General features: G+C 45.1%; 1 protein-coding gene across 4 annotated transcripts in view; it reads right to left on the bottom strand.

The window, feature by feature from the left end:
- zeb2b (zinc finger E-box binding homeobox 2b) overlaps nucleotides 1-16,684 on the bottom strand; it is a 93,122-nt gene that overhangs the window by 19,346 nt on the left and 57,092 nt on the right. For 2 of the 4 annotated variants that reach the window (XM_078243837.1, XM_078243840.1), the window contains exon 3: nucleotides 2,859-3,113. In XM_078243837.1, the coding sequence (XP_078099963.1) occupies nucleotides 2,859-3,113 (255 nt within the window). The remainder of the gene's footprint in view (nucleotides 1-2,858; nucleotides 3,114-16,684) is intronic. The other 2 variants (XM_078243839.1, XM_078243841.1) reach the window with 1 other exon arrangement.

Raw genomic sequence — 16,684 nt, 5'->3', positions numbered from 1 at the left:
GCCGGTCACCGCAGTCGCTTCAAAGTTTCTGCCTTTTGTGCGTTTGACCTCATTCCTCCTGAATGGGTCTGGTACGCGCACAATGGCTTCAGAATCTCAAGACACAAAACAAGCTTTAATTAAAACTGATGCCATCTCTGGTATTTTTACACTAAAGTTGTCAATAGCAGACATTTTGTGTCAATGTTCCATGCCTTCAAATCTGAGCCAAAGAATACAGTGGGGTTTTTTTTCTTGGATGCACTAGGTGTTTAAATGGCAAATTAATAACTTAAAAACTTGATAAACGTGCAAAGAAAACAAGAACCACTGTTTTACCAAATAACAGATGGACACATTTCAAAAAAAAAAAAAAAAAAAATCATAAAATGAATGTGTCTGTGTCTTATTGAGCACTTCGATACTGCAGCGAACATGATGGGGGGGGGGAGTGGATTTCAACAGCCTGTGATTGCTGCAACGTTAAGTCAGAAATCCTTCCGACGCCCTGGAGAGGAGTTTAAAAAGGGCAAAGGGAGAAACGCAGGTGATTTATTTGAAAATGTCTGTCAGTGATAATGATGTCATGCTTTCCAGCACATTGCGTCCAGCCTCGCTGTGGGATGAAGGAATGTCAAGGACAACGCCAGACACAAGACTCTGATTGTGCCCTGGAATCACAACTTTCTGTTCTCACTTCTCTGTCTTACATGCAATAGTTCTGGCTCGGAAAATCATCCAGGCTGTGTTGCTCCATTGCTAAAGACACTTTTTAAAGCATCACGACACATGCACTGAGTCTTCAGAGTGTCTCTCTGTGGTTTTTGGGGAGCGACATTACTCCATACTTTTACTGCACTTTCCCAAAACATCTAAAAGACACTGCATTCACTCGCACTTCCAAGACCTGTGTACAAACTCCCGATAAGGGAGTGACGACCAAATCAGTCTGAGAAGGAAGGAGGGGGGGTGGGGGGGCGTGGGGGGGCGCTAACTTATCTCAGGCCTAAGTTATGTGCTGAGGTATCACTGTAGACACTTAGGCACCGAGGAAGAAAAACAGGCTGGGAAACACAGCACCCACAAGATTGGGAAAGAGACTCCCAAACGCTCTAATGAACTTGACTTGCTCTCCGAAATATGTCAGCCACTTTATCACACAAGAAGCATATTATCTGGGAATTGCAACATAGTTGAATTACAGACATTATGGCACCGCGGGTCTTTATCAAATAAACAATTACCGTATGCAACGACAGCTTGTTTATCCTTTATCTTGATTTATTTACCAAACCGTCTTCTCTTTCTCCCCGCCTTAAGGAGCCAATATGAACTGTTATTTAGGAGAAGCAAATGTTGATACCCACTAAGTTTTTTTCCCTTGTCCCTAATAAATGTGCAATTCCTCCCCCACCCCCCATATTAAAATTTAAGACTGCTGAACATTCCCCCGTTTTTCGGCAGCGTGCACAGCTAGTTCATTAGCAGAAATGAATAGCGGAGCCCAGCTCATTTAAATTGGCTGTCTTACATGACTTCTCGCCATACTCTGTTCCTGTCGCATGCTTCCAAGAATCATTGACTCTTATTATACATGTAAATGGCTATCATAAAAATAAAAATTTCATTTAAGATTGTTAATGACTTTTCGCAGCAGTCTGGCTTCCTTTAATGATCATACCCTGCCCCCTAATTAAAAGTATTTATCTTTCAAGCATCCGTGACTGGGCCCCCTCCTCCCCTGCAATCTGAGTTGCTCAACAAAAAGACGATAAGTCACTCAAGTTTTGGGGAAGGTATCACTTGCCTGGGATTAAGCAGAGGAGAGGTGAACCCTGATACAGTTTGAGTCCTGCATCTCCTGCAGAATCTGCAGACTGAAACAATGACTCGCGGTGCGTTCCATTTTCTGCAGCTGGCAGGCATTTTTTTTTGTTTTTTGGGGTTATACCTTACAGTAAATAGTTTCCGTTGTTTGGCTCAGAGTGGGACTTTTCTCTAAGCGTGAACCAAATGGTCTCTGTCGCTCCCACAGAGAAACTGTTTATCACGTCTGTCACCGAGGGAGCATCATCGGGGCTTCGCCGTCAGACCTGGCTCAAGTCGTGTTTGCCCAACGCTTCGCGGGGTTTGTTTAAGTCTACTCGGGCACCAGATGGGGTGGGGTTTACGGCATAAGACCGTACCACGAGTGGCAGGATGTGCACACATTCGCAGTAACGTTTCCGAGAGTCAGCTTAGCGGTAGCTTCTGGGATTGACAGCTCACCTGAAAACCCCACACATCTGGTAGAGCACATAGAACAAACGAGAGAAGAGTTTTTTTTTATAGTGCAAGATCTGTGAGAAATATGAAAGAAATAAGGTTATTCTGGACACCGTACCATTTAGAATATATTTTACATTACGAGCGAAAACATTCTCTTTCAGAACTCAGAAATTAACCATTTCTTCATTTGCGCTCGTAGATACTTTCTGGGAGAAGGCATTCATCTTCCTGAAAACGCAACAAAACGTTCCTGATCGTGTCATCAACAAACTTAAAGATGCTAAGGTTACTGTTGGCCGATTTCATGTTGTGAATTTAACTCTAGCCACATGATGTACTCACAGTACTTCATAAGCAACATTTTGCAAGCTTTACATTTGGTTTTAGGTGAGCACGAGAAAAATAATTATAATTCCCCATGTCCCTTTAGGGCAAGACCACCCAATTTTGGGGCCAGCGGCCACGTTTGGCCCATCCTCCATTTGTTTTGGCCCACCATTGCATCTGTCATGCTTATTCTCCTCTTATTTTGAAAGTAAAATCCTAACTGTAATGACTAGGAAACGTACATTTTGTGCAGCAGGGTTAGGGTTAGGGTTAGCCCTACTCACCAGTACCGTCGACCGAGGCGCTCAGCATGTCGTTGTCGGGCCAGATGTGCTCCACGCCGCTGTCCCGCATCTCGTCGTCCTCCTCCTCCTTGGTCAGCAGGCCGTGGCTCTCGGCCAGCGGCGAGGCCTCTGGATTGGTGAGGCTGGCCGGGCTGCCTGTGCCGTTGAGCAGGGGGTCTTCCTCGGACACCGGCAGCTTGTCCTCCTCCTCTGTCTCCGAGCCCGTCTCCACCACATTCTCATAGTTCAGAGCTGTAACACAGAGAGATAAAAAAGAAAGGGTCAGTACAGGAGAGTTTTAGGGACAGGGCTGCAGAGAGATAATGTGGTGGAATGTAACTAAGTACATTTACTCCAGTACTGTCCGTAAGTCCAACTGTTGAGGTACTTGTACTTTACTTGAGTCTTTCCTTTTCATGCCACTCTCTACTTCTACTCCGCTACATTTCAGAGAGAAATATTGTACTTTTTACTCCACTACATTCATCTGTTACAGCTTTAGTTACTAGTTACTGTATTATATAAAATCTGATGTTTTATTCTAAATGAAACTAGTGTTTGGATCCTTTACACTTTCTAAACTACTTTGGTACTTGCATACGAGTGTCAGCCGAGTGATTCAACTCTAAACATAAATGACAGAGGAATCTGAAAAAGGGATTTCGACTTGTTTTTGGAAATTGAGGGTTTATTCCCAGATTAAAAAAAGGTCACCCCACATCACTGCTCGGTCCAAGGCGTAGGCTCATCTTTTCTTTTTTTTTTGTGGGTTACACCCCAATTACAGCATCCGCGGCTGGAATCTGTGACTGAACCGCAGCGGTGGACAGACAGCTGTCGAGGAGAGGCGGGGGCCAAAATAGCCACTAATTTTCAGTCCTGCTCACATGCCTCGGATGCCAACGAGCTGCACCTTTCAGGACCGGCTCTGCCCTGCAGCATACCCGTCACGATTGAGATGCTTCACATAGCACATGCAATATTACAAATGTCGCTGCTGTGCATACAAAAAGGCTTAACCTATAGTAATTTAGATTATGCATCACATGTACCCCTTCGGTTGTCTTCTTCACATTTGCATTGCCACTGAACCATGAACAAGAACACAGAGGTTTCCTAACGTGAAAATATAGATACGACAGGGTCTTGAGGCCCTATCGAGTGCACACGTTCAAAGAGGTAGGCTGACATACATACCACACGCACACACACACCCTCACACACACTCCAAACTCCAGAGCAGCATCAGCGGGGCCCGCCCCGCTTCCACAACACTCAGGTCCCAGACATATGCCTGCTTTTCTTAAAATAGACGGCCTGTAAATAAGGGCTGTGAACTTAATCAAAAGGTGGCTCGCGTGCAAATTAGTCACCAGCATCGGCAGGTTTCTCGGCGCATGCTCGCCGCAGCGTAAATTGTGGCAGAAAAGGGAAGTCAGAAGACTTTTTGGAGGAGTGCAGATGGAGCGCTAGGCTGAGCCAGGAACATGGCAACGCATGGGGACACACCTCATTGGCAGCTCGTGCAAGAATGTTCTGCGGTGAGAGCCAATCATGGGAGGACCCAGACTTTGAGCCACCATCGTGAAGAGGTGGAGGCTTTTTTTAAAAATGTATTATTATTGTGCTTTAGTTGAAAATTCATGTTCCTGAGCAATTTAAAAAAAGCTGTAGCAGGCTCATAAGTCTTTGGTAGAAAATCAACACATTTAAATCTAATGGCTTGGAGAATGTTATATAAATAGTTTACAGGGTGGAGAATGCCTCGCATTGTGTCATCGACAAAGCTTAATTACAACATCTTATGTGCCATATTTTGGCCTACTGAGGCCTGAAAAGTGTCCCTGCCTCTTGAACCTTTCTCAGAATCAAATCAAGAGCAGACCAGATGAAGTCCATGCATGACATTTTCTGAGGACATTATACATATCAAAAGATAAGCCTCCCCACATCTCCTCCTAACACGTCTCCGTACGATTGACCGGTCTGCACTCGCCTTCAGCGAACAACTGCACAACAGGTGCAAATTAAAATGAAAACAGGGCTTTCAAACGTGGGAGGGGAGGCATGGGGGGGGGGCGAGGAGGGTGGCAGGCAGGCATGCTGGCCGGCAGGACGGGGGAGGAGGAGGAGGAGGAGGAGGAGGGTGGGAGTGCAGTGACCTGCCTCGAATACCAATCGACAGAAGAAACAAAACCTTTTTCAAGAGGTGTGATCACAAGGGTTTAGGCAAGTTCAGACTCAGTAATGCTCCTTGGAGATGACAAAAAAGGCAACCGATGCTGGAAAACCCAGGAGCAGAGAGAATTCCTGGGTGGTCCACATCTACCTTGGTACAATTGATATTGTGCCTTTGCCTGAAAAGTTATATATTTATTTTATTTAAAAGAGAAGAAAGCCTTTACCTGTTTAACTCAACATATCCCTAATTGAAACACCGAAACGGTCAAACTTCTCTCAAATCAACGGCCCTTCAAAACAACAAAATGATCTAGTTTTTGGGGGGAATTTGTGGCCCATTGACCCCTGAGGTTTTGAACTTTTTCTCAGCAATGTCCCATCAGCTCTGTGTCCCCCCAACGTGCAGAGGAGTAGGGGAGGGGCAGCCGCCAGCGCGGGGCTGGTAGAACAAAAGGCCAAGAGGCTTGGGAAGCTATCAACCCGTCGCTGTGAACCTGATCTCGGGATGCAGATTCAATGACGGCGGAGCAGGGGCTGGCTGAATGAAATTATCTAAGGCTGGACAGGTTTTAAAGGGCCCATTCTTCCCCAATAAAAGGAGCGAGGGAGCTTCTCTTTTTGTTTAGCAACACATCCACCACGGCAACGCACACCGGTCTGACTTGCAATACTCCCACACAGGGATTGAGGGAATGCAGCATCTGAGTGGACCTTCTGGGGCAAAAACTTTTCGGGGCATGATTGAGAATTTAGGGGTCTTCAAAAGTAAATCCTGGAGAAGCAAAAGTGGAGCTTTCATTCCTATTCTTTGTCAACCATTTTTTCTGTCTCTTGCTGGGTTTTTTCCCCCTTCTTTTCTGATCGCTTGCGACGTCTTGTTCTTAAGTTTCTGAACATTTTTTAAGCACAGGGGGGGCGTTGAACTGTCTCTGAAAAGCTACAGTAGACGCAATCTTCTCCGAACGTCAGCTGTCTCCTCGCCATTCAACGTATAGTACCTCCGAGAAGGCAAAATGACAGAGGGGGCGCTCGTCAAAGTCAAACCCGCAGCATTAACGTCAAAGAAAGCTGCCATTGTTTAGGTGCCACCGCTGACAAGAGCCTCTCCCTCTCCGAGCGCCAAGCATCTATTGGTATTGTGTCACACAACAAAGTAATTCTAACCTACTAATATTTCGCAGGCAGTTATTTCGCCCCCACCGCCGGCCGAACCTCGCTCCTAATCAGCCTTTTGTGTTGCTGAGAAGAGAGAAAGACAAAGAAAAGATGTTTACTCCTCAAAAGCCTCTCCTCTCCTTTTCTTACCTTAAGTGTCATCCTCGACAAAGGCAATCACGGCTGACGTTTTTACAAACTCGTGCTACCTGTTTGATATTGCTTTCTTCTCTCTTCTCCTTTTTAAAAAAAAGCAAATCTCTCCTACCCTTTAAGGTTAAAAAAAATAAAAAAATAAAAAGGGCGCTTCTTTGACTTGAGTTTGGCAGATAATTAAAATGACAAATGTAACAAGCGCAATTCTTGTTAAATATCGGGTTTTAAACTATCTGACATAACCCTTTTCACAGGCCCGGCATTATTCTGTCACTCACAAAAAAAAAAAGTATAGAGAGGAGAGGAATATTGTATATTGATTAGGACGGCTAGAAGCGTCAGCAGTGACAGCAGAGAGACCCAGAGTGCAAAGGGAGAACGTCTTATTGGAGTCTCATCATTTTCTTTAATGAAGATAAAGAAAGAAGAAAAAAAAACAATGGCACATGCCATTCTTCAGCCACGCCAGTCGTGTTCTGCAGATACTGAGAAGCCGGCCGAATTAATTTAGTGCCTGAAAAACAAACTCCAAAATCAAAAAATTATTTGTATTTACAAAGCGTCAATGAACGAAATGGCAGGGAACGAATGGCTCCGGTGATAAAATAAAGAAAAGAAAAAGAAAAGGCCTTGAATGTTGGGAGTCATAATGGACTCCAGCTAAACCCAGAGATAACTCACTCCGTGTGTGCTTTTTGACAACAGTTGTCTGAGCACATGCTGCATTCAAAGACACCCAGAGTCACTCGCAGGAATACGCCGCCACCGACTTGTGCCTTTGATGTTGACCCGGTGCATCTGTTTGCACGTATGTATGCGTGGAATTTCTTTCAAGATGAAATCCGAAAATGAGCTTGTGTCACACACACTTTTTAGGTCCTCTAGAGGCAATTTGGTCAAACTTCTGGAATGTACAGTAAATACCTGGTTTTCAAAAGTGTCAAATGAAATTCTCCAAAAGTTTCGAGGGGTTTTATAACCCAGATATTTAGTCACGCATTGTGGTTAAATGAAGCGTCCAGTTCTTAGCCACTAGAGAGGGAGGTAAAGGGGGGATGGGGGGAGGGGTACAACCCTCCTAATAATCTAAACTGGCCAGTGCAACCCACCCCAAAAAGCTATTATAATTTCCTTTACATAAATAAAGGCAAGTGATGCAGAAAAAGGCACAAATTGTTGCAGAAAAATTCACCAGACTGCAGATCATGAAGTGTTTGACGCTATAAATTTCAAAAAATCTCAACCCCCCCCACCCCAATGTTGAACCCAAAGTCACGCCCTTGACTGCAGGTATGTACAGAAGGGTGAGAAAGTGAAAACTAGTGCAACTCGACAAACCCTCTCTTCCACAGCCGTGAAAGCCAAGTTCGGAGGTGTTCCACACGCACTCTGCCCAGGAAAACCATTTGACAATGCTAACATGTATAATCACATCTATTTAACGATCCCCAAGTAGTCGTCCAGTGCCCGGAGGAGGCTGCACTCAAAGCCCTTTCCTGCTCGAGAGCTGGAGAAAGAGAGAGAGAGAGAGAGAGATAGAGAGAGAACTCTTTCTGTTATGGCGGGCCAACGGTGGAGGTGATCGCTACAGGGGGAATGACTAACACCCACGTTTTGCGCTCTCTCGCGCTAACCCCGGCTGACTTCTTTTTAGCCGAGTGTCGGGGCTTAGCTCCAGGTGACACGCTCGGCCTCCTACGCCGATAATGAGCCAGGACATTCTCCCTATTGGACGATAACTGCTCACGCTCGCTCCCTGTCTCATGAATGTAAGCCAAGCGGATCACCTGGATGGCTGCGAGGGAGATGGGGAAGCAGAAGTGCTCTGTTAGTCTGTGTGTGTGTGTGTGTGTGTGTGTGTGTGTCGGCGGGAGGGCATTAAGGTGCAAGCGAGGTCGCTGCCTCGTGGCTACGGCCAGCGGGAGCGGATTCTTATGATGACCTTTCGTCTGCCTTTGTTCCTGTCTGCAACAGTTTAAACACTTCCCCGGCTAAGTCTTACTCCTGTGTGATGGAAACCTCACACCTCTTTCACTACATCTGCCTCGTTTTTACATCAGCAACTCATTCTTTTACATGGTTTTCTTTCTCTTTTTGCAACCATCTTTTTCGCTCTAACACATTTTCTATATTTCTAGATCCATTCTCGTATGAGCCCGAATTTGAAAAACGTACAGATGCTCATCCCAAACACTACCATGAAGAGGTAAAACATTCCATAAAAAATGCTCGGTAGTAAACGGCCATTGATTGAGACACCCAAACTAATTAATCTATTTAGCTTTTTAAGAGACAGTGAAAAGAGAATTCGGATGAAATCACAAGACTAACTTCATTTTAAAGGCTTGCAGTTCACCTCAAATAACTGTTTTGATCCAACTAGAGAGAACCTTCGAAAGATTATACGTCTTCCACGTAAAAACACAAAACTAATCTTTAGGTAGGACAGGGAACACTAGTGGCGTCTAGGAGTGAACCCAAGTCACGCCAGACAAAAGAATAGCAGACATGTTTGGATATTCTGTGCTATCTTGTCTCAGTATAATGGTGCGATCGAGCACAAGGGGCAAATCGGGGCCAAGTCGGTGAAAGGACGGTGGCAGAGGGCAAACAAAAGCCCTGAAAAGAGACAGAGAGAGAGTGAGGGGTGAGGGCCAGGGGAGGGGAGGGGGGCGACTTTGGAGAGACGATGAATGGTGAAAACTCAGTGAAGTGTAAACGCAACCTGGGAGTGTGTGTGTGTGTGTGTTTGTGTGTCTGTCTGGGCAGTGTGTGTGTGTGTGTGTGTGTGTGTGTGTGTGTGCATATGTCTATAGAGAAGGGCGGGGGGGCGCTGGAAAGTGAAGTGAGTGTGTTTGACTGATATGAGTTGTTGAGGACAAGGAGGTTTTTACACTTTTAGGTGTTTTAACAGATGCTTTTAATGAAAATAACTGAATGTTTAACAGTAAAATAAGTCTCTCTGCGAGCATCGACATGGTGAGAAGGCCCATAATTCACATTAATAACCAAAACCAACCAAAGTACGCACTATAAGCTAAATCAAAGACTGACTATTTGAAGTGTTTTCCAGGATTATATTCTCATGTCATGAGTGTGAAAACCAAAGTAGTGTGAAGCTGCAGATCTACAGTCCTTCTAGATGCATCCACGGGGTCAACAGCCAGTTAATCCAACATTTACAACTGAACCACAAAGCAAAACTGGAGAAATGTAGACCTTTTCCAAAGTCGCCTATATCACACCTTGGTGATTCCCTCTTTCATTTGATGCGTCTTTGATAGTGTGTGTTGACAGCCAAACTTCCCAGCGTGTCGCCACGCATCCGTCAAAACGGCCGGCAATGGGTTTTTTTTTTGTCCGCGGAGGAGACCCCTCGCAGCAGCGCTGACTCTAATTCAATTAAAGTCCCATTTATTTGCTGAGGAGGCCCGAGCAACAGGCTGGGGAGGGAGAGAGGGAGAGAGGCAGAGAGAAGAAGAAAAGCTGCAAGGTTTGCTCAACAGCTCAGAGGCTCCCACCTTTGCCGGGTCCTGCATGGATTCACCATCTGTGCCCCCCCTTCCCCTCCTCCTCCTCCTCCTCCTCCTCCTCATCCTCCCCCAGTTCACACATGTTCCTGCCTCCAACAAATGTTCGGAGTAAACCTCCCCCCCCCCCCTCCCTCCTCTGCCTCCTCCTCGTCACACAAGCCAAAGAAGAAGAATAAAAAAGACACACAAAAGCTTCCCCTGGCTGCCCTCAGGACTCCCAGGCCAGGAGAGTGGGAGGGAGATTTTCAGAGAAGAAGAACAGAGGAGGGGAGATGTTGGTAGGGAAGGGGGAGGAGCTGTAAGTGTGTGTGTGTGTGTGTGTGTGGAGAATATATATATATATATATATATATATATATCTCTTATTTTTAATTCCGGCTCAGGTGAGCTTTCCCTTTGCTTCCCCGATGTTACCCTGACACACGTCAAGCAACGGGAAAAAGGTGGTAGAGAGGGGGGGAGAAACGGTTAAAATTAGAAAATTTAATTTATTTGATAATTTCCCAGAATAATTAGAGTTAATATGGGTTAATTAATATGCAAATCTCTCAGCAGATGTTCGGCAGCGAGGCTGCGCGCGGCTGAGGAAAAACAGCCCCCTTCTACTTTCTCCTTGCCTGGTTTTGGCTGTCAGTTATTGGGCCGTAATTACTGTAACTAACCAAACACACACACACACACACACACACACACACACACACACACACACACACACACACACACACACACAGGGAAAAAAAAAAAGAAAACGTTTGCTGGGTGAACTGCTTCCAGTTTTGGAGTTGTCGCAGGCAAAGCGGTGCTTCTCACACACATGAGAGAGACCATCACTAATTTCCCCTTCCACTATAAAGACCCTTTTTATGCTCCGAGCTGAATGAATGCAGCGAGTGCTTTAAACTATTTGAAATTTGCGAGGCTTTGTGTGTGTGTGTGTGTGTGTGTGTGTGCTGATGTATACATGTAAATTGTAAAGAAGGAGATGCAGCAGGAGAAGCAGCAACTATACTGTGACAAGAGCACCTGCACATTAAAATAGTCGAAAACACAGATAATAAAGCAGATGAGCGGAATCTGTCTTGCCATAAGAAAAGGGGACGTGCACGTGTTTACATGTGTGTTTGCAGCTGAATACTGAATGCCGTAAACATGCACACGAGTGGCAATACTTGAAGCGGGGGAAAAAAAGATGCTGGGGATTTTGTAAAAATAGCAAAAATGTTTAAAAAATAAATTAAGAAAAATTGCTGTTGAAGTTTTTTAGACTCATCTTTTATTATGAAGTTCACTAGCAAATTGAACCACATTGTAAATGTTTCCCCAAACACAAACATAACGCAAGCTCTGCATCCGCAAGCAGGCATCATTTGCACAATTCTATTTCATAATTCAACAATTAATCTGTCAGTTAATCGACAGAAAATAATCGACTAACGTGTTTGGACCTTTAAGTCATTTTTTTTTTTTTTTTAGCAAACGGGTCAAATATTCACAGGTTTCAAACATTCGCCAGCTTCTCAAGTGTTTTATTTTTGGTTTTACATCGTTGAAAATTGAATGTTTTTAGACAATTTAAAGGCGTCACCCTGAGCTGTGGCAGCTTACTTTGGCCATTTTTCTCCATTTTCTGACATTTTATACACTAAATAAAGGATCAATTCATCTAAAAAAAAGAATCAAGAGATTCATCGATAATGAAAACAATCACAGGTCGCAGCCCTAAACTGAAGACATTTTTCTCTTCTGGTTTCGTATTCTTGTGGGAGGAGGGAAGGGTTACCTTTAATAGAAAGATTTAATTCATGAATTCTTCCCTGGGGAGGGAGAAAAATATAAGCGCCTATCTCAGGGTGCTTGCCAGGGTTCTCCTGTGGTCAGCTCTCCTCAATAATAATGTGTTTCCGATAGCAGCCAGTGTGTGTGTGTGTGTGTGTGTGTGTGTGTGTGTGTGCGTGTGCCAAAAGCAGAGACTGTTATCTAAATCGTTCCTCTTTCTCTACGGCCCAGAGTCTCTCTCTCTCTCTCTCTCTCCCTCTTTCTCTCTCTTCGTTTCCACTCCTCCTCCACCTCCTTCTGCCCTGTCTCAAAGGGACACCGTGGCTCAATGCCATGAGTCCATGCCCCAGCCTACACACACACACACACACACACACACACACACACACACACACACACACACACACACACCTACATGTAGGACGCAGCAGCAACATGCATTCATAAAAATAGACGCGCACACAGACATGACCAAGCGGCTTGAGGAACATTTTTAAAAATAGGAGCACACCCGCACGTATATATATATATATACACACACATACATACATACATACATACATACATACATACATACATACAGACACACACACACAACATGTTCACACACACACACTCAGGTGGCGGAATCTGCTGACATGGCCTCGAATCAGGTTAGATTTCGAGGTGGAGCGAGGCGGGGGCGTCAAATTGATAGTCACAGCCTTCTGTTATCAGGTCTGATTGTTTAATATTGGAACCTGGCCTCGTGTGTGTGTGTGTGTTTGAAGGCCCCATGAGAGCCTGCGTGGCCTTGCAGTACTTTGTGCGCAGCGCCACCATGATAACACATCTGCTTTGGGTTCATCTGTTTATGAATCACTCTTATCTGCCCTGGAAGTGCTACACCGCTCCTGTGTGTACGTGTGTGTGTGTGTGTGTGTGTGTGTGTGTGTGTGTGTGTGTGTGTGTGTGTGTGTGTGTGTGTGTGTGTGTAAGTGTGAGTGTGTGGGAGTGTACGTCTGTGTTCCTGTGTGCATGTTCCTCTGTAGGCTTGTGTCATTGTGAGTATTTACCAGAGAGGAAAACAGGCAGACGAGGAGGGGAAGATCTACTTTGACTGAGGAAAATAATAAAAACCTTCCTGTGGCTTGAGAGCACTTGTATGATTGCGAGAAATGCCAGGAAAAAGACAGGAAAAGTCAAACGGCAGCTACAGGTTTCATGCTATCGGGACAGGTGGTGTGTCACCTGTGAGGAAACTCTTTCCCTTGTAGCACAGAGTGGCGAAATCCAGCAATTCTTCATTCCTGACGGCCCCCACGTGCCTCGTTTTAATAAAAAAAAAGAATCTATAAAAATAAATTACTTGCGCTAAGTATATGCAAATTCAAATGTAAGCAATCATTGCAAAATTAATTTTGCCAGAACTGATTAAAAGCTTTAATAAATCTATATACAGTATTGCGCCAATCTGATATTGTAAATTTATTACGCTCCCTGTAAGATTAATTAGAAAGCTACGGTAACATATTGCACTGCCAGGACAGATTACTGTACTTTTTTTGTTAATAACAGTTAAGCAGAACCTGAGCTGTAATTACCAGCTAACAGAAGCTTTTGATGCTGATTTCCTTCACCAGGAGGAGAGAGAAATGAGATCCAGACGGTAAAAAAGAAACAAATGAAGGCTTCTCTCCCTCTCTCTCTCTCTCTCTCTCAAATGCTACGCATCTATTTTGGAAGAAAAGAATTAATCACTGCTTGAAGTTCATCTTTTAATATTGCACAATCAAGGGAATCCAGGCTGGAGGACTTCATTTTGGGAACTGAGGACATGAATTAGAAACTATCCTCATTTGCCCTGCGAGTTGAGCAAGGCAAAGCATCGACAGTTGCCAGGGTTAGGGGTTGAATTCCCACCTGAGCAACCCCGATTCAAAAAAATCGTCCTACAAAAACAACACAAGATCACAACCTGACTCATTTTCCTTTTTTTTTTTTTTAAACTGAAATCATTTATCCCAGACTCTTTCACCTTTTTCCTTAGACATAGAAGCCAAAACAACCGGTTTGATCTGGCCAAGGTTGTTGTTGCATTCCTGTCCACAGCGACGGGGCCATGGCCGCGGTTATCTCAGCAAAACAGCACCTGAGAGCTAAAACAACTCTTTTCTCACTGCCGCCACTCCGGCCTCAACTCTCCCTCAAAAGCAACAACTACGGAGAGTTGGCGTGACTTTGGGAATATTGTGGTTATTGTGTTCCAATGTGATAAGTGGATGACCACTAGTGTTTTTCTTTCTGTCTGTCTTTGACATAAGTAGTGAAACGTCTTGAACTGAGGCAGACAAGAAAAAAACAGGGAAGAGTGAGACCTCTCGCTGTCATAAAAACTCTGCCAGTCACCAGCTGTTTAAAGGTCGATCAATGTGTGTCTGTGTGTGTGTGTGTGTTCAGGGGGAAATGGAAGGGGAAGGGGGGAGTCAAGCAGGGATCTCAGATGGACTAAAGAGATCAGACAGGATGAACCGGGGGGGTGGGGGGGTCCAGGTGAGGGGCCACAGGAGGGTGAGGAGGGGGGGGGACGAGAGGAGGGTTGAGCCCTCTTCTTCTTCCTCTCTGGTCTGAGCCAAGGTGGGGGCCCAGGGCCTCATTCACATGGTAATGAGAGTGTAAAATCACATCTGTTACCCCCAACACACACACACACACACACACACACACACACACACACACACACACACACACACACACACACACACAGCTTTGTCACCTGAATAGCTTCCCCACCAGGTATCAAACAAGCACCAGGAAATGGGGATTGTGTGTGTGTATGTGTCTCATCCCCAGCAGGCAACCGGCAAACTGGGCCCTCCAATCAGTAAATGACACACACACACACACACACACACACACACACACACACACACACACACACACACACACACACACACACACACACACACACACACACACACACACACACACACACACACACACACAGGAGAGGTGGCCTGGGCCCTCGCAGAGAGGGAAAGCCCTCTGGAGAAAGGCGACTCTCTCTGACACTGTTACCAACTTCCCAATTAGCTACCAGCCAGCCGGGGGGTGTGTGTGTGTGTGTGTGTGTGTGTGTGTGTGTGTGTGTGTGTGTGTGTCTAGAGAAGGGAGGAGGGGGGGGAGGAGTTTGGACAGATAGGGGGGGCATAGCTTATTGTCACGTGAACAACCTGAGCGTCCAAAAGCTATCTCCTGGAAGCTTTTTTTCCCTCCACGTGATTTTTCAGTCAAATGTGGAACGTTTTTCCAGAGCCCGCAGTCACGTTTCTTTAACAGCATGTGGTCAACACGGCGCAACGCAACGCTCGAAGCCATACGTGCATTTTCGAGACGCAAACTGTCTATTAATGCTTTTCTGAATCGATTTCAGTTCACATTCGTGGCCCTTATGGTGATTGCCGACTGGATGGGAGATTTTTTGCACACCTTCCTATTTACCACCACATCTGCGTGTGTGTGTGTGTGTGTATGTGTGTGTGTGTGTGTGTGTGTGTGTCAGACAGCGCTAGCGGCAAGGTAGGCCAGGTGTGAGAGACAGCAGCGAGATGACACAACTTAACCTCTCTCTCGATCTCGGTAAACGGCACAAACAAGGCAGCGCTGCAGTCCGACGCCCCAGAGCCCATGACTTATACATGACGTGGGTGGGAGTAAACAGGAGCAGACCGAGGCATTTTGTTTCCCCCCTTGCCAGTTGCATCTTTTTTCATGTTGTACCTGTCTTTCTCATCTAGCCGCAGGAGGGCGAAAACTACACTTTTAATTACATGGTGGGAGTTGAGGGTGTAAGCAGGAGGAGGGAGCGGTGGGGGGGAAGATGTGGATACCCAACGGTAAGAATAGAATAGAATAAGAAAGCTGAGACCTTAACTGGAAAGTTCAAAACGGCAACCACCTCCACGCTGACAGGTGCAACCTTTAATATATCCATTTATTTGATTCCTTTTGTCTTTATCGGCAAAGTTATTTCCATTTCTGCCACTTAAACCACATCCCAACTGTATATTTTTTTCCCCCCATTTCAGACACAACTGAGGTTCCTATCAGCGGACAACAAGTGCAATTATAAGATAATTGGCTCACATTCCCAGAATGACAACATATAAAGGTAATAATAAAAATGCTCTTATGAAGTTATTAAATCAATGAATAAAAAAGAAAACTATCTATAATAGGTTTGAATCATTTTTAAATTACGTTTCTAGGTATTAAAGTGTTCTCACCCTGTTCTCATTAACCATTAATTCCTGGTTCACAGAAATGACATGCAACCACAACAATGGAATAAATACGGCTCACGCATAACCTTCTGATGCCTTGTTGTGCACATTAATGTGTCACACCGGTATTACATTGCTCACAGTAGGTTGGTGAGTAGACCTTTAGTTGAAGAAGATAATTAACCTGACTCCATGCAGAGGAAAGTAAAACGAACGTCTTACGATCAGCTAAGATGGCACATCTGTGTGTGTGTGTATATACTATGTGGCTTACATAATTGAGTAGCTCCATTGGCATGACACATCCACACACTCTGTAGTCTCCATATACTGTAAGTAAAAAGGAAATTTTGATCTAAGGCTTTTTTTCCCCCCACCTACCCTTGGGTTCTGCCTCCCCGTGTTTCTGTCAATCCTCTCCTTTTTTTTTTTTTGATCAGTGGCTTGAAAGAGTTGAGCATGTGTGAGTGCTCAGGTACCTGGGGTATGCCAAGGTGCTAATTAGCACGACGGGATAACTGATGTGTAGATTACACCGTTGAACAAATGCTCTGACTTGTTTGTTCTTCGCACTTCTCAGCCTTCTCGCAAAGGGGAGAAGAAAAAAATCCTCCCCCCCCCCCCCCCCCTCCCCTTTTACCTCAGCCCTAATGAACAATTTACCTGCCTTGTAAAGGAGGTGGTTAAGCCTGCCAAGGCAGAGGGAAAACAAAGAGGGGGTTGCGCCGGAGTTCATTTCCCACAGGTGGAACTGCTGTCTCCT

This window comes from Sander vitreus, chromosome 24, assembly GCF_031162955.1.
Source record: "Sander vitreus isolate 19-12246 chromosome 24, sanVit1, whole genome shotgun sequence".
In the NCBI taxonomy this organism is placed as follows: domain Eukaryota; kingdom Metazoa; phylum Chordata; class Actinopteri; order Perciformes; family Percidae; genus Sander; species Sander vitreus.
Note: the sequence above shows the minus strand (reverse complement) of the source record. Positions and strands in the feature narration are given on the sequence as shown.